This window comes from Symphalangus syndactylus, chromosome 15, assembly GCF_028878055.3.
Source record: "Symphalangus syndactylus isolate Jambi chromosome 15, NHGRI_mSymSyn1-v2.1_pri, whole genome shotgun sequence".
Lineage (NCBI taxonomy): Eukaryota > Metazoa > Chordata > Mammalia > Primates > Hylobatidae > Symphalangus > Symphalangus syndactylus.
In genome coordinates this window covers 18587490-18609948 of record NC_072437.2, presented here as the reverse complement: position 1 = coordinate 18609948, position 22459 = coordinate 18587490, and the positions used below count along the sequence as shown (strand labels likewise).

The 22459-nt window shown below is 37.7% G+C and overlaps 2 protein-coding genes across 11 annotated transcripts in view; one reads left to right on the top strand and one right to left on the bottom strand.

The window, feature by feature from the left end:
* ITGBL1 (integrin subunit beta like 1) overlaps window positions 1-13787 on the top strand; it is a 292563-nt gene extending 278776 nt beyond the window's left edge. The window contains exons 10-12 of one of the 2 annotated variants that reach the window (XM_055245292.2): window positions 4006-4152; window positions 11324-11437; window positions 12427-13787. In XM_055245292.2, the coding sequence (XP_055101267.2) occupies window positions 4006-4152; window positions 11324-11437; window positions 12427-12518 (353 nt within the window). In that variant the 3' untranslated portion in view covers window positions 12519-13787. Of the gene's footprint in view, window positions 1-4005; window positions 4153-10957; window positions 11438-12426 lie in introns of those variants that run through there. The other variant, XM_055245294.2, reaches the window with a different exon arrangement.
* Window positions 13788-17661: 3874 nt separating this feature from the next.
* FGF14 (fibroblast growth factor 14) overlaps window positions 17662-22459 on the bottom strand; it is a 693770-nt gene continuing 688972 nt past the window's right edge. For all 9 annotated transcript variants that reach the window (XM_055245297.2, XM_055245295.2, XM_063618975.1 and 6 more), the window contains one exon: window positions 17662-19778. In XM_055245297.2, coding sequence (XP_055101272.1) covers window positions 19642-19778 — 137 coding nt within the window. In that variant the 3' untranslated portion in view covers window positions 17662-19641. The remainder of the gene's footprint in view (window positions 19779-22459) is intronic.

Sequence of the window (22459 nt, the reverse complement as noted above, 5' to 3'; positions counted from 1 at the left end):
TTGATTTGTGGGTAAAAATGAGAAAGATGTTTTGAAAAAGACAATTTCAATCTCCAAGTTTTTGAAGATCCACTGTGTCTCAGGCATTGCGTTAGGCACTCTGAAGACTACAGTGCTGACAGAAGTAATACTCAGAAAATTCATAGTAGAGTAGTGGATTCATTTGACACATAACTATATACCATGAGATGGAAGTCAAAAAAGTTCCACAGGAGGTAAAAAATAAGATATTATAGAAATTCAGAGGAGAGACAATGAGTCACACTTAGGGATATTAGGAAAACCTTCACAGAAGGGTAGTCACTTTTTGCTGAGCTTTGAAAATTACTGAGAACCTGAATATGTATAGTAAGGGAAAGGTACTTCTACCTCTGCAAAAACATGAGGTCAGAAAAGCATGACAAATGTGCAGGAAACAATGAATGGGCCAGTTTGGTTAAAGGGAGAAGACAAGGAATACAACTGGAAATGTAGCTTCTGTTTTTCAAGAAGCTAAAACATAACAAAGGCTAGAGTAGGTAAACTCTATGCCATGAGCATTAGGAAGTTATACAGGACTAAATATCAAGGCTGTGATGAGCATCAAGTTGTGCTGTAGGAATCTATGAGCCAGAGTATTGGAGAGACATGACAGGAAGTTTTTTCCAACGTTGTGATGGTGATGTTAAGTGGGAATGTTGGAGGTGGTTTCAACAAGACTTGACAACACGCTGGATGAAGGCAGTAAGGGAAATTCAAATGAGACTCAAAACATCATGAACTGGTTGATTGAAAGGATAGCTGTTACATTAAAAGAAATGAGAAAGACAAAAAAGCAGCTTTTGGAAAGAAAATCATATATGGATGTAGGAGATCAGTCAGGGTGGTGGGAAAAATTGTAGAAGATGCAAACCTTCTTGGAAGGCTGGAAAGTTTTACAAAAGCTTCGGAAAAGGATTTGGCTGAAGGCAGCCAGATTCTCTTATCCGGTGAAACTAATCTAAATAAGTAACTTAACACAGGCCTTGGAACCTGGCCTTTAATCATCTGTGTGCAGGACTACTCTCTCTGGGGAGGGGAGGGGAGCGACCACGTAAATTGCCCACAAGTGTGTTGACTCACTGCCTTTGTGATTAAATCTATACTGAATAAATGCCTGCAGTGCCAGCTTGTCAGGGCCATGGCTGCTGACTCTTTACAGCACCCTCCTTGGTGTCTGGTGTCTGTGAGCGGCCTGGTCCCCTAGCCCACTCTTTTACTGAATACCTGTGTCTGGGTGCATTTGTTCATCCGTCGTTCTGCCAGGGTATATCGGTCAGACCCTCCCTATGTAGCTCTGGAGGTATTAAGTGGGGATGCTAATAGAACACAAAGTGTGGAATCATGAGAGGGGAATGTAGGAGAAAATCAGGGGCCGGAGATACAGCCGGTATCTTGGCGGTTATCTGAAAGCCCAAAATTTAATGGATTTTTCAAAAGAGAAATTATGGAGAGATTTAAAAAAGATGATTAAAGATAAACATTGGGTGAATATCTGCACTTATTGGTTCAGTAAAAAAAAAAAAAAGTAGAAGAATAAATAGAGACAAAGGAGGAGTGTTGAATGAGGCCAAGAGAATTTTGTGGCATGCCAATAGAGAAGAGACTTGCAAGGAGAAAGTGCCTGTGAATATGAAATATCTACCTTCAAATGATGTGGTGGTTGAAAGAGACAAGAATTAAGAAAAGCCTGCTGTGTCTCACTTTCTAAAGTGAAATATAGAAGCGAAGCAACACATTGGGAAGAGTGTAGACATTGGAATCAGAGGAACTAGAGTCAGTTCCGATCCTGTGTGGTTGAACTATGTGACTGAGATACAGATTACAGTACTTAATCTCTCTGAAGCTCAGTTGCCTGACTGTAAAATGGGATAATACCAAACTCCGAGTCTGTATTGAGAATAAATTTAAAACATCACCACATGTTATCTCCATTTGTATCTTTATTTCATCTTCTGCAAAGCTGAGCCACACTGCATAGTGGGTTTTCACTTTGTAGACTTCCTTTAGCTTCTCAGGCTGAGCCAATTATCGGTCACATGTTTACATGCGTGCTACTTTTAAACTTTAATGGTTTCAGTTTTTGGGCCTTTTGTTTGTTTGTTTTTACTTTGCACTTAAATCAAGCTAGGTGAAAAAGACCACAATTACCTCATTTATTTATTTATTTACTTTTTCCCTTTTTTGCTAACCTGTGTGACAAGAACAGTCATTAGCCTTAGAAAGTGCCAGAGCACTTGCTGACTGAGTGCATGTTAAAGGTATGGCAGCAACATTTTTCTTGCAAATTTAGTAGTCCCCCATTCATATCCGATGTTTTTCCCAAAGTATTTTTTAAAAGAATGTCAGATGGTCCTAGTACCCTGTCTTTCTTTCAGGATCCCCATTTTCTCCAGGGGAGCAACATATGCTTGATTAAAAAACCTCTCTCCCAGACCTTCTCTGGCTGTCAGGAGGCACTCGTTGCATGGCCTGTGAGGCAGGGATGTGGTATAACCCAGGGAAAATCTCTCTTATTTAATTTAAAAAACAAAAAAACAAACAAAAAAAATAGTTTTCCAAGAAACCCTCTCCAGGAGACTTCTGCTTACCTCTCAGTGATCAAAAACCTTCTTTTCACCGCAGTCACTTACCACCTCCTACCAATCCGCATTCTCCCAAGTGTCCTTCACTCCATTTACTCTACTGAATTTTTCACCGTATTTCTCATGCCGAAACTTGGGCTTCTCCACCAGTCTGCACACGTTCACCCTCCCAATTCTCACAGCCATCTATTTCATTCTCCACTAAACTGTTAGAGGGATTTCTGTAGAAATTAAAGAAAATCCTATCACTCCTAAAAAAAAAGAAAAAATAATTATAATCATTAATTGCAAACCATTAAGCATTGGTTACTCATCCTCCCTGTGGAGAGCTGAATGGAGGGGAAGCAGATGGAGCAAGGTTCACTCCTGAGGGTCTTGCCAGAGCAAATGGTCAGGAGAGAATGGTGTTAACAGCTTCAGAGAGGCTAATCAGTGTGAATGATGAGCATATCTGTCCCTGGGAGAAGAGCAGGGACCACTTTGTCCATGGTGCTTGATTTTGTATCCCCTAGTGCATAGCAAAATGCTCTGTTCATAATAGATACTCAGTAACTCTTTGCTAGGCAAATAGTTGATTCAGAGAGACCCTGCTGTAAGGCAATGCACATATCAGGAAAAGGAATAAAGGGTTGAGCAGAAACTGAAATGGAAGAAATTGAATGGAATATCATGCGATCTAATGGTGTGTTGGTGGCAAGCAACTAAACAGGTGTACATCCTGTTATATAGCTGTTGCAAATAGAATGTTGCGTATATACCAAAAGATAAACATCTGAAAAACCAGGAACCAATGTCAGGAACCAAACCAAAAAAAAAAAAAATGTGCCAAACATGAATCCAAGCTGATGTTAACTTTTATGCAATAATAGACACCATTACTTCCACTTATATCTGTTGTTATTAGTAAGCAGAGAGATACACAGATAAAGTAATATAGTGCCAAATGCCATTTGTGTGAAAGTTACCCTTTTGTTTTATTAGTAAGCAATAGGAGAACAATCAATAAATACTGCCAGCAGTGGTAATGTGACTAGCCTTGCAAGTTGGTCTGGATGGCATGGTGTGTGCAATGAAGAATAGCGCTAAGACTCCATACTGATAAAAATGCAAATGAAGAAGTATTTTCTATCAAGAAAGGTGGTATAATTCCATTTAAAATTATTGCAAGATTTCTTTCTCTCAAGTCATCTCCTATGCTACATTCAAATTTATTATGTTAAGCTAGAACTCTGTTGTAAGTTCTTTCAAACAATTACATGCCAAATTGACTATGCATAAAGAAGAATGTGTTGGATGGGAAATGAGATCCTATGGTTTACACATTTCTTTCTTAAAACTCTCTGCTTCAGCTGGTTATTTCCTCATCCTCTCCTCTCACTCCCTCCCTGTGGTTGCTTCACAGGCCACGGCACATGTTCCTGTGGTCGCTGTGTTTGTGAGAGAGGATGGTTTGGAAAGCTCTGCCAACATCCGCGGAAGTGTAACATGACGGAAGAACAAAGCAAGAATCTGTGTGAATCAGCAGATGGCACATTGTGCTCGGGGAAGGGTGAGTATCTCTGCTGGTGCCTGGACTCCATTCCTGTTCTGACACATGATTTGTAGAACAGCATGTAGCAACTGTCTTTCCCAGACTGAACCTTGCATGAAAGCAAACCGCTATGTCCTCTGCTGTCCCCAACTTGAAGCTTGAAGATTAACCAAATGAAGTTTTGGATCTAAGAAAATGAAATGCATGTGAGAGGATTCATGCAAAAATATCCTTGTATACAAAGTTATTGCTGAATGAAATAGAATTAATACTTTTATAAAGAAATTAGGACAACAAAATATACCAGATACTAAATGGACTCAAAAATGGGGAAGAAAGGCAAAAGAATGATTATTGGGCTCACCTCTGAAACAACACAGCTCAGAACTATAGAAAAAGTAATCACAAGCATCTGAGCTACCCAAAGATATGACTTTGGGAACTTCTGGGGCTAAATTATTTAGCTGTATGTGGAGCACGGGAGGATTGAAGGTGTGAGAAGACATAAAAGGAGACAAAATATTTAATTTAGTTTAATTTTTTAAAAAGGAAAGAAAATCTATGGGGGAGGGGTAGTATCCCACAAGTCTGATGTAATTTTCTTTGCCCTAAAAATCACCAATTGTTCCAAGTAAACATGTGTAGCCTGATATAAGAAAATAGGTAATTGTTCGTTTAGGCACCATGGCCTATGCCTGTAATTCTAGCACTTTGGGAGGCCAAAGCGGGTGGATTACTTGAGGTCAGGAGTTCTAGACCAGCCTGGCCAACATGGTGAAAAATACAAAAATCTACTCTATTAAAAAAATACAAAAAATTAGCCAGGCATTATGGCTCACAGCTGTAATTACAGTTACTTGAGAGGCTGAGGCAGGGGAAGAGCTTAAACCTAGGAGGTGGAGGTTGCAGTAAACTGAGATCACACCACTGCACTCCAGCCTGGGCGACAGAGCAAGACTCCATCTCCAAAAAAAAAAAAAAAAGTAATAATTAAAGAAAACAAAAGCCTGCCAAATGGTTATAACCTACAAGTTGGTTGAATAGAAGCCACCAACCCAGTAAAACATTTGCCATGGAAACATATTAAAGGAAAAAGCAAGCCTTCCCCATCTTCCATCCTACACACATGCACACATACACACACACACACACACAAATTGGAAGAGGTTTCCCCTGAGTAAAGAATACTAATAGATTAAATTTTGAACACCTTGATTTTGATGTTTCTGTATACTATTCTTGAAGGGACTTTAAAATCCTGCCATTGTAGTGCATATGGCATCATCTAGAAAGCTGTTGTGTTCTTCTTTGCTAGTGACTAGGAAGACACAGGGAGCCTGAAAGATTCTGACCTCATGTCTGGGGAGCAGCGCTTCAAAGAAACTGAAGTTAGGGGCTTCCCAGCTCTCCTCTTCAGCTCAGTATCCTCTTTACACCGTAGACACACTTTTTTTTTTCCGACAAGGCACAGCTCTGGCTGAAGCTTCATTTACCCTCAAAACCTCTGCTGATCAGGATGACCAAGTAAATAATTTTCTGAAGAAGACAGCAAAGCAAAAGTGTACTAGAGTCACTGAATCCTGTTGCCAAAGAACCACACCAGTGAGGCTGCCACACACACGAAGGAAGGAGGTCTCTGAAGCAAGATGTGCCGTGTGTCCCCTAAACAGTAGCTTTTGTTTTGCCTCCTATGCAAGACCAATGCTATCAAGTTGAAAGAGACTTTTTGGCAGAACTTCACACATCAAAGAGGATGGATGCTGTGACTATCTGTGGTGCCAAGAAGGGGGATGAAAATGAATGCAAATGTATTCACTTCAAGAGATGACAGTGTCCTTGGTTTCCAGGAATTCTGTGTTCAACACTTGTGTTTACAATGCTCAGGCAAGGAGACCATGCCATCAACCTAATGTCATTACAGCAGGCAGGTGGAAAATGAGTTTAAAGCGATCACTTTGTGCCTTGTTTGTTCTCTCATTAATTCAATCTAATTTCAAGCCCCAAACAAATCTTCCACCAGTTCTGTTCTCAGGGGGCTTCAGCCCCTAGAAACACCTACCTTGAATTCAAGCTGTGTTGGGAGAAGCAAAAAGAAAGAAAGGTTAAAAGGAAGAAAACAAGGGAAAGAATTGGGGAGAAGGAGATTAAGGAAGAAAAGCAGGAAAGGAGGATGGGATGGAATTAAACTGCAAGAGAGAAGTAGGAGAGAATAAAAGAGATGTTATCAGATCCCAAGGGAATGATCTGTATATAAAAAGATACTGAGAATGAGTAGTTTTTGAATTAGATTTTTTTTTCCTCTGAGCATTGCTTCAGACATAGAGCACTTAAGTTTAGATACTTTTTTACTCGGTTTTCTGTAATGGCGTTGTCACTGGGATAAGAATAGAAGCTTTTCACAGAAGCTCTACTGAAAAAGGATACCCATACATATTAAAAACTAGTGCGCTTATTTTATTTTAAGAGTCAACTATTGTTTGCGTTTGTGTGTTTACTACACTCACTATGGAATCATTAACACCTTACACAAGCGGGTCTTCCCTAAGACCTGTCCAACTGTGAGTACAGGAAGAACACACAAAGCCGTACCCTCCAGTGTAACAAATAGCAGTCTTCCATTTCCTAAACCGAAGGTCAGGTAACAAGAGTTGTTTCTTCTCAAGAAATAAATATGCTTATGAAAGTCATTACAGCCCTAGGAAAGATTCTCATCTTTCAGAATCATAAATGTAGAAAATAGAAAGAAAAAGAATAGGTTGACTAAATATTGACTCAAAGGCATTTCCTGCAAACAAAACAAAACGAAGCCAAAGAGTCCCTCTAGTTAATGCCTTTGCAAATTGTTTGCTTTGGGTGGTGGCGATATATTCAGAGATCAATGAAGGGTTGAAAGCATATTTGTTTAAACTATTTGTGTATCCTTCAATGGGTAGAGAGTTTAGGAGTCCTTAAACTTAAAAGGGAACATGAAAGCTGCCCCAAGGCTGCACATTTTGACATTCATGTTAGTGGGCGGGCCTTCGGACTGTTGGCAGCAGCTGATCGTGATCTCCCTTCTCTTCTCCTGTTATGGAGACATCAGTGCTGGATTATCGATGAAGAAAGGGGATAAAACAAGGATCATGGAACTGTGATCTATGATAGGCACAGAGGATAATGGGGATGCCACAGTTACTCCTGGTTCCAGTGGGGAGCACTACCCCACAACCCACCGTGAGAACCCCAGGAAAAGTAACGCATGAAATAGACTAAGGGACTTTAACATGGTGATGGAAAAGAAAAACCTGTTTCTGATTTTTTGACTGGGGCCATGTATTTCTTGATCAGTTTCATGGACTTGTCCAAATTTCCTATCATTTTTCTCAAATTTGTCAATGAAAGTCCCTTACCCTGATGGTCACAAAAGATATTCAGGTTCGTTCTTTATTTGATTATGGGACAGATCTTAGCAGTGGGCATGAGATCACCATGGCACACAGCTTAGTGGCCTGTACCCACCAAAAGGCTGAAACGTGCACTTCCCACGAGCTGTGAATAAAGCTGTCACCTCAGGAGACGATGAAGAAATAGCGTTTTATTTCTTTACAAATTTATAGCCAAGACAATAAATCACTCCATAGAAAAATTTAAAACAAGATACATTGTTGTGACCTTCATAACAGATGGAGTAGTAGTTAGTACAATAGTGAAAACTGCCTGCTGGGATGTCAGGTTGCAGCATTTTGTCAGGCTTGAATGAAAAAGAAAGTCCAACATTAGTAATGGAATGGGCAACTGACAAAGGTGCCTTGCCCTTAGACTCAAATCGTTTTTGTGAATAACCAAGAGCGATGAGGTTAGTGCCGTGCCGGGTCTCCCCTAAGCTTAGCTACCTTTGCAAAGTACTTGATATAGTTCATTGTGGGTTGTTTTGTTCATTTGAGGATTTATTTATTTGGATCCAAGACCACACAATTATATCTTTGCCTTGATTACTTCAAGCTAGATCCAGGTAATCACGTCCAATCTTCTTACAGATGCCATTGTGTGACAATGGCTGTAAACATATGTCATTAATTGTCTCCTTAAACTCTTACAGTGATACTTCTTGGGTCCCACATCATCCAAAGAAGTCCAGCATACACACTCACTCACCCACCCACGACCTGTCCCACATCCCCAGAAAAGAGAAAGAGTGAAAGATGCTTCACAAAATCGGACTCAGCTTGGTGTTCAAGTTGCCTCGCTCAATATGCCTTGCAGCCAGACCTGCAGGAAGAAACAGCTCATTTTTAAACTACTGTATATGAAAGTTTTTGCTGGGAGATACATCACAGATAGGCAGATCACTAAAAAGAAGAGTGGATTGAATCAGAGTGAAGTCTTCAGTTAACTGTTTATTGCCTGTGAGGTCCAGGGCAGTTTCCTTTATTCTCTTTTCCATTCTCATCTTTGAAAGTGAAATTTCATTTCTTTCCCCTTCCTATGTCCTAGGATGCCCTGAAGACACATGAGAAAATGTGGCTGATTCCCCAGGGATGGGAGCCAGCAAAAATGCACAGAAGGGAGATGGGAACATTCTTAAGGGTCCTTATATTGAGAAAGAAAATGAGTGGATTAGTGGTGCTGTGGTGATGAACTATCTGCCCTAAAACTCCTGCCAAGATCGGTCATCTGTTCTCTGGCGAGGCTGGGTCTCAGGGGTGTGAGTGGGTCTTGGCCAGCTAAGTTGAACCATTTCTCACCTCTTGATAGTCATGCAGCCTACATCTGTCTGATGGAACCCTCTCCCTGTGTGTTTCCCATTTAAGAGAGGCACAATTTGACCCATGTTATGGAAGAAAACAGAGCATTCTACAGGAAAAGTGCTATAATAGGTCCTAATAACTGTTCACACTGTGTTATTACTATGTGCTATCTAGTTCTAGTTTCACAAGCAGTAGAATAATTTCCTACCTCTAAGATGCATTGAGCACTGACAAACAGAAAAGAATAACACAGCTGGGAAAATGCTGACCTAGAAAAGCTACTGTTTCATGACACATACAAAATCAATCCTCATTTTTTATTCTAAGTATTTCAGCGACTAGTAGACTTTCAGAACTGGAATTTACTCCTCAAATGTTCTATCCATATATGCCATATTAGCTTTAGCTGAGCTTACCAGTTTTCTGAAAATGCTCTACTATGGCAGGAAGCTAAGCATTCCAGAAGCAAGAGCAGTGATTAGAATAGTTCCAGGGCCAGAGGATAAGTTTGAAGATGAAATATAAGATATTTCATGAATTGTGACATATATAAAATGATATCCTGGGTGTATATATGAATATTATGGACATATAAAATCAGCACTACTTTAGAAACAACCAAAAACAGTCAAATATTTCAAATAATCTTCCTCCATTCATGGAACTAAAACACTAAGTATGGTGCCTTTTGAGGAAGCTTCTCTGATAGTCAGTGAAATACTCCATGTGGTCTTTGTTGGCAGATACATCACTATCCATTTGTTAAACAAGCAGTAGAGTGCTGCACATATTTTATGCCTGGAAATGTGAAAGAAAGTCTTTAAAATTAGGATAAAGAAATCTCTAAAATCAGGAAATTCCTCACCTTGATGAGACCACAAGGGAACCAGCATCCCTTGCAGACTGACCTGGGAGCAGCAGCTCCCCGGGTTCTGAGAAACCACCAGGCTGTCAGTTATTAAAAGTGAGAAGATGTGTATATTTCCTAATAGCATGCAAATCAACCTGGACCCTCAGGAAAACAAGTCAAGACTAAATAGAATTATGCCATAGCTATGCAAGAAGTTAAATGAAAACACAATTGTCACAATATAAATAATTCTGACTGCACTCTTACTTTGAGAAGTGTGTCAAGAAATGGCAAACATTTAATTTGGACTTTGGGGATTTTTGCAGCTAAAATGCATATACCAGTTTCCTTGATATGAAATACCACATAGTTGAGACACATGAACCTGAATCCTTTCATGATATCTGTGATGACCACAACTCCTTTTCCCTGATCACTTTAATCACCCAGGCTGTTAACTCATTTTTAATCACTGTGTTTTAAAAGAAGCACTAATGATTGATTCTTGCCCCTTTTCAATATATTTTGAACTTACCAATTCTACAGTTTTGTTAAATATGTCAAAATACTTTTTTCAACTGCACATTCTTTCAACGTGACTTTTGACTCAAAAAAAATACTGACAGCCAGCTTTTAGTAAAGGGAAGTCATGTTTGCAAAGAACAACCAACCCAAGGAAACAGAAGGAAAAGGAAGTCCTTTGTGTTTGTTTCTTTTTCATCGTAAAGTCTTTCCTGCTGTGCTTGGGGCAGTTTTTCCATGTAAGGGTTTTTAGCCTGTCATGGAAAGCTGTTTAGACTGAGAGAACTTACTTCTGTCTTGGATACCGTTCATCATCTCATTTATTTTCTTTTATTTTATATATATCATTAATAAAATTTTTACTCAGTAAGTAAAGATATTTTAAATAACCAAAAAGGAAGTTTTTTAATTAGGTAGGAGAAATGGGTGAAGTGGAGGGAAAAAGAGTTGAATCCAGAGCCTCATAAAAGATGAACTTTGGGAGTAATTTGAGCTATCCTAGATTATGACAGAGAGTCCTGAGGGTGAGTCTCACAAGGCAAATACACTGAGTGATTGTATGCATTTTTAGCACTTTAATTAGCCACCCAATATGCAGGTGTGCTCCTACTCCAAGAAAATCATGTAAACGAAAATCCAAAATTATAAGCACAATAATTTAGTAGTTGTTTTAATTAGAAATGCAACCTAATTTAATATAATTCCCTATTCATTTCCTTTGAAGAACAGGCACTTTAAAAACATGATTCAATTCAGGGGGAAAAAAATCTGTTTTTGAATACTTTTTTGGAAGACCATCTGTAAGAATCAACCCCATCCTGCTCTCATTGACATTTCAACCAGACTGGGCCATGGGACATTTGCTCAAGGCTAATTGCAACTGTCTAGATCCATAATGAAGGCTTTCCTGGGTGACCTTTATGAATTACAGTAAGTAAAGCTCCCCTCTGAGAAACCAGCCATTCAATAAACTTTTACCTTTGGATGATGGGTTATTAGAAGCCTGTTGTCAGTGTGTCAATGATATTCTATTCGAGATGGAAACCTTTAGTTATAAGGTGATGGTGAGTAATAGCCTGTGTAATTTCAGGTTCTTGTCATTGTGGGAAGTGCATTTGTTCTGCTGAAGAATGGTATATTTCTGGGGAATTCTGTGACTGTGATGACAGAGACTGCGACAAACATGATGGTCTCATTTGTACAGGTGCAGTATTAACCTTTTCTAATTGCTCTATGCCACAGTTTGTTATAGAGCCAAGAGACACTCGTCATGCGATGCTTTAGGTGGCCGGACCAACAGGGCCAACTGCGAATGTGAAATATCTACCAAAGGCGAAGTAGGCGTTTGGGAAAAAGCCCTCACATTATTCCTGGGCATAGAAGAATACAAGAAAATGAAGCTTAATTTTGTGATTATTTGGGATACTTCCACGAAGTAACCTCCCCCTCAAACTCAGATGTATGCAGTTTTATATTGAACACAGAAAAGAATTTTCTTGGCAACCATTTTACTGTGAACATGGTATAGGGAATGGAATTTCTTTTAAACAGAATCTGGGTACCACTAGTTGACGTGTTGGTTGCTTTTAGGGAACTGGATGTGTGTATGGGGGAGAGGTATAAAGAGGGCTCAGCCGTGTCATAGCCACTGCTATCCTAATTTATTGAGTCCTCATAATTGTTTATGAATTCACGTGTTTAGCCAAGTTACGAGGAAACAGAGACATGTATACTTGTCCTCCTCAGCTCTAGTTGAAGGTAAAAGATGACTCTTTGTGTGTCATTAAGTTAGACCTTTGCTTTCTGCCCATCGTTACTACATAGGACTCTCTTCACTGATTACTTGGCCTGCCTCATGTTATGTCAAAGAGCTTTATGTTTTTCAGTATTTATTCATAAGTCAGACATAAGTCGCTCTCTAAGGGAAAACAAAATTCACCTAAAAGCCTAGCTGGAGTGATACAGGATGGTTACTATCTGATCGGTAAAGGGTGGCACAAAATAAATGCCACTAATTGTTTGAAAGATGTCTCACAGCTGTTTAATAAGATGTGATAACATCATTGCACAATAAGAAAATCTACCAAGGATGAATGAAATGATTTCATTGTGGACACTTGTGATTTATAATAGCATGTTTAAATTTGGCACATTTTGATCATAATCATGATACCCATGTGTATTTTATTGCAGGGAATGGAATATGTAGCTGTGGAAACTGTGAATGCTGGGATGGATGGAATGGAAATGCATGTGAAATCTGGCTTGGCTCAGAATATCCTTAACAATTACATGAGAGAGGTCTGGATTCTTATTTTTTCTAGGCCATTAGAACATATAAATGCAAAGGAAACCATGTATATTCACCACTAGGACAGGTTAAAAAGACCATTGTATGTTTTTCTATTTCTGAATTACGCATGAAATCCGAGTACCTATTAGAAATGAGTTATGCAAATTCAGATGCAAATAAGCCTAGAAAAAAATGTTTCTTCCATAATTAACACAAGTGGTTCCTAAGGAGAGCAATTTTTCCACCCAAAAGACATTTGGCAGCATCTACAGACAATTTTGATTGTCACACTGGGTGGGGTGGGAAGGTATGCTGTAGGCATGTGGTGGGTAGAGACCAGGGATACTGCTCAGCATCCTGCAGTGTACAGGACAGCCCCCAAACAAGGAATTATCCAGCCCCAAATGTCAATAGGGCCCAAATTGAGAAACATCGAGTTACATGGCTATTAGAAATCCACATTCTTTCACATGAAAGATCATATTAGAATCTAAGGAAAACATGCATATTCACATTAATCAATCGATCAGATTTTTCCAGAATTCCGTATCAGTCAACATTTTAACATGGGGACAATGAAGACAAATACACAGGAGGTAGAATATCAGATTGGGGCTGGATCAAGGGCAAAACCTGGTCATTAAGCCATTTGACATTAAATCATTTAGCCACTAAGTTATTTGTCTACTCTCACTTTAAACTCACCAAAGAAGATTCCCTTAAAGAAATTATGAAAAATGTACAATTTAACATTTTAAATAAATAGTGACAGAAGTTGTTTATACTCTGTGTCAGTATATATTTACTTACTGATAATTTATTTAAAAATGAATTGTTATTTAGGGATATCTATTTTAGGTTTCTAGAAATAAGGGATCACATTTTTAAAACTGGGCAGGGGTTATGTGTACAAGAAATCTGATTTTTTATTTTATTCCATGGTAATGTGGCCTTTTAAAAAGACAATATTGAGTTACATATAAAATGGGCCTGAAGTATGCATCCATTTCCCTTAAAATACTTTCTTTTTTCTAAGGATACCTTACTTACTGGAAACCTGGGGTCATGCAAAGAAGTCAAGAAGAGAAATACTGTGATAAAATGGTACCAATCTCAGAAGCTCACAAAGGACCAAAAAAAAAAAAATCTAGAAATGGCTTAAATATAAATTACAAATATTCACTCAGTGATAGGAACAAAATGTTTATTTTTCTTAATGGTGAAACTTTGCTTTGTATGAAATTCACATTGAATTAGGAAAGTGTACAATAATTGGGACTTCCCTTACATATTTACAGGTAAATCTACTTATACACATTAGGCAACCTTTAATTATTTAGAGCTAAAAAAACCACTTTTTTTCTAAAGGTGAATTATTTTGTAAAATCCTAGAATAACATAGCAAAATCATTTCCATATTACTTTAAGATGAAAATTTTTACTTGGAAATTTTATTTTAATGATGTAAATATTCTAGAGTCATGGCTTAAACTTTGTAAGTCATATTTCCAGAAATAAGGAAAATATGCATCCACTGAGTTACTTAAAAATTTAATATTGAAAATTATTTTAAGAGAACATTTAACTGATGCTGATTTTTATAGTACTAACAATGTTCTCATAATAGATTTATAAAAATTGTTATCTCTATCCTGAGATTAAGGAGTGCAACCATGTTGTAGTTCTATTATTGAGTATGTAAATTGATATCTCTTTCATAAAATGAGGGAAATATAAGTAGTCAATAATGTAGGTTATAGTCTTTCCTCTTCATTACCTAAACATTTTAAGCTGCAAACAACCTATTATTATTGTTTTGTAGCAATTTTGATGACGTATTTGCTGATGCACAGACATTGGAATTCATTACATTATCTAGCCATCGTAATACAAATGACCTTTGGATTTGTCTGTCACGGCGCTTATCCTCCTATTAAGGATCAGAAAGTTAAACTTTATGGACCACGTACGTCCCTGTCTCATATTCTTCTTTGTTGGTTTCTGTGTAATACTTTAAAGCTGTAAAAAAAATAGAAATTCCTTCTGAGCTCCCAGGCCATAAAAAAACAAATTAAGGGTGAATTTGGCTGGCAGCTGGGCGGCACTTTGTCAGCCTCAGCTCCACTGGAACTGCCCTTGATTCTCTATAGCTCATCACAAAACCTCAGGTATGTCTTATTTTTCTTATAATCCTCTGTATGTTATTATCCTTTTTATTAACAACAGCTACAACAAAAGTTCTGCTGTTTGTCATAGTCTCGTGTATGAAGAGTGTCAAAAATGTCCTCAGCATTTGTTTTCTCAGAAAAAGAATTGAGATATTGGAGAAATTATCATACCATAAAGTTCAAAGTGTGATTCATCTAACATTTTGGACAAAGATGAAACTATAGTCAGCTCCGTTCTAGTGTTCATTTAGTTAGAAACCATAGTACCGGAACTGTATTATAGCGTAAGTTACATGGTACCTAAACTCTAAGGAATGCTTTCTCTTTGAAAACAAATATTTTATTTTTGCTTATTTCTGTCCACTATGTGTGTGTGTATGTGTGTGTGTGTGTGTGGTTTTGATGCCAGCAATGCAAACACCAAGATATCTATTAAGAAGTGATTGAATTTAGATTGGAAAAAATAAAATAGTTACATGTAAAGACATAAACTCTTTCCTTCTTAAATGTGATTTTCAACTCTACGATAGAAACTCCCTCTAAAAAAACAAGCAGGGCAAGAACAAACTTGCAATGGGTGAGAGAAAATAAGCAAATCTCATTGGCTCGTTCCTGTTTTTAGGAAGTTGCAGTGGGATTAATGTCAGTTGGAAGGGCTGCAACAAGTTTAGAGAAGGTGTTGGCACTAACCCTGCTTGTTTGGCAAATAATCACTGAGGTATTCCACCCAAGGACTTTTTCAAAAAAGTCAACTAAAGTGCTAAGCCGTAAGAGGAGAGACATTATACCCGTTGTCTTTCTGGGCTCCTTGAGTTTATCTGGATTCCAACAGCACTTTGGAAGTACTGCCCTCCACCACCTCAAATGCAAATACAATCTCTGCCAGTAGACATTGGAATTAGACTTAGTGAAAACCAGGAAAAAAAAAAAAAAAAAAAAAAAACTAAAATAAAACTCAGCCTTAGTTTGCAGACTCAACTGTCAACACTTTGAAACCCTACTCTGTATTCAAGAGAGTCAACAGGCCCTATGTGTCACATTGTAGGCTAAGAAACCTAAGCTATGACTACTATTTCACTCAAAGTAAGACAATGTACATCCTGGATTTTGATATGCCTGCATTTTGGGGAAAAAAAAATTGAGGATTTAGCCCAATCGCTTTCCCTTGATATAGCCTTGTTCTGAATTAAAATGGAAAAAAAATTTTCAATTATTTTCATCTTCTTCTCAATTGGGTGTTAGTCAATGTGGTGGTCTCTTCTTGAATGTGTATCAAATATTAATGATGATCCACAATATTAGGGAGATAATTTTAAATGATGTGTCTAACTTAAAGAAGTTTTTGGTTTTTGCTTTTAAAGACAACCAAATCTGATATTGTTCATCCTGATAAAAATAACTTTTAGTGCTTAAAGCATTAATTAAGCAAGTGGCTAAGTATGATAAAGAACTTCTGCTTGCTCCTCAAGAGGCAAACTATTTATTAGAAGAACTGGAGCAGGAGTGAGTCCTTTGGACCCATTGTGGATCTCTTTAAGCCACTCCTACCCAAAAACATTCAGGACAAGCAAACATTTAGAGCAAGAATCTCCAAATTCTTCAGGATTTGGAATGAAATGATGTTCATTTTGCTCTTTACATAGGGTGGAGAATTTTCATGTGTTCTCTAATTTTTCCAAGTAAAGCGAAGTGGTAGCAAAATGTTTTAAAAAGCAATCTTATATTAGAAAACAAAAATGTTGTCACTTGAAATACCAAAACAACTTTTCTGAGCATTGTTGAGGGACTGGCAAAGCAATCAGCTACTGTAACAAATCAGTAGAAATAAATAACCCTCCCACACCAGATATGCATGCAGAAGGAATGGAGTATTATAGAGACTTGATACAATGGACATATGCACATGGAGGTACAAAACACACGGTCTTTAAATACAAATGAATTCCATCAGATTTACTATACGGAACATCAGTAGCGACAGACTGCACTTACTTAGTAACAGCAAACTTAACTTCTGAGGGGAAAAAAATGGTGAAGAAGTCTTATCCCAAACAAATAGCAAGAGAGGTATCATCAAAGAGCTAAAATTTTCTTTGGCATGGTAAGGGGGAAAATTGAGTTTACCAACTTATTTACATGACATTTCTCTATATTGGTGGGTAATGCAATGCCATTTTGTTACATAAAGTTGTTTGATGTTTTTTAATATGCCTTCATATAAATATTTTATTCAATACGTTGTATTTGTGAATACAACAAATGATATTAAACACAGAAACTGTACAATGCAGACAAACTCTTTGTATGCAAATTAGCAATACATACCAACAGTTCTTGATACACAGGTACCTACTACATGCAGCTCATCAGTGCTGTCCTCTTCCCATGCAACAGGTGAGACCAGACATAAAGTAAATGACCTAACTCAATTACAAATAACAAGGACCCCTCTGCAATATGTCTAAACATATATTAGAAGAAAGTATTTGACATCCTTCATAGGGATAAATGCCCTTATAGACACCCCCTATATAAAACACAAGAGATACACATTTACATAAATCTCAGTCATTTACAAAAATAAATCTTGTCTTAATTTAAACCAATAAACAGACTTGAAGGTGAAAAAGAAACCAGCAAGTAGGGCTGATTATCCATAGCAAATAGATGGGAGTGTTTGCTGTGTGTGTGTGTGTGTGTGTGTGTGTGAAGTGTTGCTGTAAGTAGTGTCTATAAGCCCATTTGATTGGATTGCAAGTTAATTACTCATAGTTGGCCACATATTATGGGATATATGTTTTCTGAAAATAATTGGTTAATAGAAGTTATCTAATATATTTTAACTGATCCTGTTAAAAATAGGTTTCAAGATGACATAACACCAAATCAAAAATGACCAAAGGAATCATTTTGTTAGATTTGTAATTTAGCATCATTGACAATAAATCTACTCAAACGTTCTGCTAACTAACTTTTTATTTATTCAAGTAGAATCCAATATGAAAATGAAATAAGCATAAACAGTTAAATTTATACTAAACCTTTAATCAGCTAAGCAGGCCAGAATTTTTTAATGCTGGGCAAGGGCTGTCATGAAGATTTATGAAAGCAGTGACAAAATAATTTCCCAATAAATACAGTGCAGATGGGGAAAATGATGACTGGGTCATCCTCCCACATAGAAAGAACAACAAGAGGCCAGTACATTGATCCCACATATAATTTTCAATAAATGAGGTTCAGTTTGGTCTCAACTCTTCTGAGAAGAAAACATTGAATTTTATTAGGTGTACACAGAGTTAACTAACAAATATATTCCCAAACAGTTTAGTATGAAACATTTTGAACCCCTTTAGATCCAATATTGAACATTTTGCATGGAATCTTCTTCACTGTGTAGTCAACTGTTCCTGGCCTTTCTTGGTAGTTGTCTTCCCTAAGCTCAGAGTTCAAACAGTATTAAATTAAAAAGGAAATAAATTAAGAATGCAAAATAAAACAAAAGAAAATAAATGGAATGGAGCAAAATCCTGATGGATGAATGCGTTGGTTTGCCTTTATTTTCATCTAGGATAATTCAACAGACAGACTGTATTCTGAGATCATGGCAAGGCACCTCCAACCCAGCCACTGGGCAGCATGAGCCCCAAATGCTGAGTTAGAGGCATGTACTGGTGAAATACACAGTACCGGACTCAGCATGCTGAGCTAAAAAAAATATTTTTCCTAGTATGTCCAGTTTAAAAACTTTTGTCATTAAACAAACACCAAAAATATTAAAGTCTAATTTATAACTAACGTTTGCATTGCTGCTGCAGGAAAGAACACAACAGCCGTCTTGCCCATGCTCTGCTGAGTATGAGGGGAACGCAGCCAGAAACGGGGATGGCGTTAAGTTAAGTTTGGTTCATTAAAAACAGGACGGAGTATATCTGAAATGGATTTAGGTAGCGCAATTCTGGTAGGTTGTAATTATTTTCCTTTTTTTTTTTTTTCCAAATAATGAGAATTAATTAATAGATGAAAAATGAACCTTAATCAGGCCTACAAGGCCTACAGAAATCTTTGGACCCACTTTCTCAAAAACCAGTGGGTCTTGCTCGCTGGGCAAGGCAAATGTTACCATTACCAGTAAGCTTGTGATATGTATAAAACACACACACACAAAGAAACTAGAGGGGGATGTCAAACACATATCATAGAGAGCTTCCCTGGATTGTGTTTGAGCCATTTCCCACCCAGGCAATACCGACCTTGGGAGCACAGTATCTGCTACTGGACAGAGCGTATATGTGTGTTTAATCGATAGTGTGAGCCAGAGACAACAATCTTAATCTTTATAGATGCAATTTGTAATAATAGGTTTAGAAGGCTTCCTGATTCCCTGATTGCTCTCCGACCTAAGCCAACTGCAACATTTAAGATTTAGAGGAACAAAATCCCTGCAAAAGTCACAGACAGTGGAGCGAGCAGCCCTGTAAAAATGGGAAGAAGAGAAATCCATAATAGCACAGGTTTACAGCGTCTAACTAGAAATTACTCAATATTATTTGTGTGCTACAAAATTGAACTTAAACACATAGATTTCGCTGAAACAGGACTCAAAAAGGATTATGGGTAGCTGTCAGCAGGCAAGGTATCGAGTGTACTTGTGAAGTATGTCATTCACATGAAGTGTCACAGTCACAGAAAAGATATTAAAAAGGCATTCCATATCTGGTAGGGCATTCCATGGTCTGAGTTTAGCTGGTTATCCAGGTGTCTTCTTGTTGTGGGGGGCGCAACAGGTTGAGATTCATCCACTTGCAAGAGAAGTTCGGAGACAGCAAAGAATAAGCATTAGCTTACTTCCTGCTGCTCTTCAGCCACGGAGCAGGAATGTCTGGTGAGGATAAATCACTCAACTGTGCTCAGGACGAATAAGTCACAACACCTGTGAGGATCTGGCTATGTTGTCTTACTCTTGTTGACTGGTTTGCCTCCATTCATTATTGCAGACGCACTTGTGCTTTTACTTGGCGTCACCCCAGGCTTCGGGACTGTTTCCCCAACATCGTGCAGAGATGGTTCTCGGTACATGGCAACTAGTGATGGGAAGAAAGGAGGAGGAAAAGCAAACATTGCTTGGTTAGGTGTGAGAATGGTCCATCCATACATGCATAGACCACTGCAGTTTGCCCATTTCTGTTTTCCCTGAAGTAAAGCAATTCCATTGAGAAGGAATTCCTGTTGTAAAGCAATAATTTCCAGCCCACAGAGAACATTACTCCCTTCCCATTGTCTGGTCTGTATACTTAAAATATGTACATGAGTGTGCATGGATTTTTGTCTAGGACAGAAGGTTTAAATGGGAGCTATGGCCTCTCTGTGGGTCCTTGATGTAAAACACACACACACACACACACACACACACACACACACACACACACACTCTATAGGAGAATGACAGGCATTTAACTTAATTCTCAAAAAAAGAAAACTCAGACTTCCCTTCCACTGCACACTAATATCAACACTTGAACTTCTCATTCACTTCAATCAATCTTTGTGAGCTGCAGTATTTACATCCTAGAACATTAAATTACCTTCTCTCAATCAACATAGTCATACTAGTGTCAACTTCAAAGCTACACAAAATAATAACAAATAACTCTCTTCCCATAAGCCAGAGCCTTCAGGAGATTATCATTTCAATGTTCATTTCCTACAATCATGGAAAAAGACCCTTGGGCAGCAGAAGGCAACTCCTCATTTTCTGCTACGTTATTAAAAATCTAATAATTGACATGATACAAGGGCAGAAACAGAATGGCAAGACAGCAACTGAAACTACCTGAATAAACTCACTCTGAGGATTTATCTAAATAGTGTCTGGTGGCATAATCACAGTAGTTCACGTGGCTTTTTAGAAAATGATTTCTGGAAGTCCTGAGAAAGGACACATAAGAGTGACTGATGCTTGGGGAAAACTAGGGATTAAAGTCATCTGCCATCAGAAATACAAGTGCATTGGAGCTGCCCAAACTGCTTTTTAGGTTTTTGAAAATTTAATGTATTTTACGAACAGCCCTTAGGTTTAGTTAAGATGAACTACCATATGCATTCCCTATGTTCAAGGGGGTAGAATATGGCCTTTAGTATCAATGCATCATGTGAGTTTTCATCAGCACACATACTTGAAATTGCAAATGTACATAAGGTTTCTATTAAATTACTTGCTAAGGTAGCAAAAGGAACTAATGCGTATCCTGAAAGCACATTCCAGTCCCTCGCTCCTACTACTAATTAAATTAGCAGACAAAAGCATGAAGCATTGACCTTGATTTTCTATGTAGTGAAGTTGTATTGTCCAACAATGATAGATTGGATTAAGAAAATATGGCACATATACACCATGGAATACCATGCAGCCATAAAAAGTGATGAGTTCATGGACATGGATGAAGCTGGAAGCCATCATTCTCAACAAACTATTGCAAGGACAAAAAAACCAAACACCACGTGTTCTCACTCATAGGTGGGAATTGAACAATGAGAACACTTGGACACAGGAAGGGGAACATCACACACCGGGGCCTGTTGTGGGGTGGGGGGAGGGGGGAGGGATAGCATTAGGAGATATACCTAATGCTAAATGACGAGTTACTGGGTGCAGCACACCAACATGGCACATGTATACCTATGTAACAAACCTGTACATTGTGCACATGAACCTTAGAACTTAAAGTATAAATATATATATATATTATTTATTTATAACAAAGATATGAATGCCCTAGAGTACCAATAATTAACCAGGTACTTAATTTGTCCTAACATTTCCAATAACATAATTTATATTCGGTATGGGTTTTGAAAGTTTGAAATTAATTTTCCTCTATCAAGTAAACAATGTGATAACCTCTGTCATTTTAGTACTTACTTACCCCGTTAACTGTTTTTAGAGTACTTCTGCTAATTTTTTGAAAACACAAAAACGATTGTTTCTCTCTTTCTCATATATATGTGTATATATACACACAAAACACTCATATACACATAACAAATACATGAGTGAAATACCAAGTATCATTCTATACCACATCATTATTGTCTCTGATATTTTCTACGGGATATACAAAATAACTGGCTCCCAAATTTTACCTCGGTTAAATGACATAACAGCCCTTTTGCGTTTTGTTACATTTATGCAGCTAAAGGGTAAGGTTCTAAAAATCTAGTCAATTCTTAGCTATTTACAAAACATAAAATGAGTGAAAAGAGATAAAGCAGGGTGACAAATAAACCATGGTCTTGTTAGAGCTTCTGTGGGCTTATTTTTTAATTTTTAATTTGCATTTAAATATTGGTAAGTCCAATGTTATCAAAATTTATTTAAAACAACGAAAGTGTATCATGGATGTGTTTTTTGGGAGGAACAGGGAAATCCTCTAACTTCTTTCTACTCTAATCATCCTTATGATCCACCATATACTGAGAATAATTCACTCATATTACAGACTCTGGAATAATCTGTCTTTTCCTACACAGGCCCTGGTGGCTAACTGTTTGGGTTTCAATAAATTGTTCTACAGAAAAATATAATTAAGAGTGAAACTAAGTCAACATCACTGAAATTATAGAAGTAGTATCAGCCAACAAGAGTCATTTTCTGAATTTAGGCAAACTGAAAATTATATACTCATAGAGGACGAAGAATTGACTGTTCAAATTTTTAAATTGTCTTATTTCAATATAGCATTATGAAAACAATATGCATTTTCTC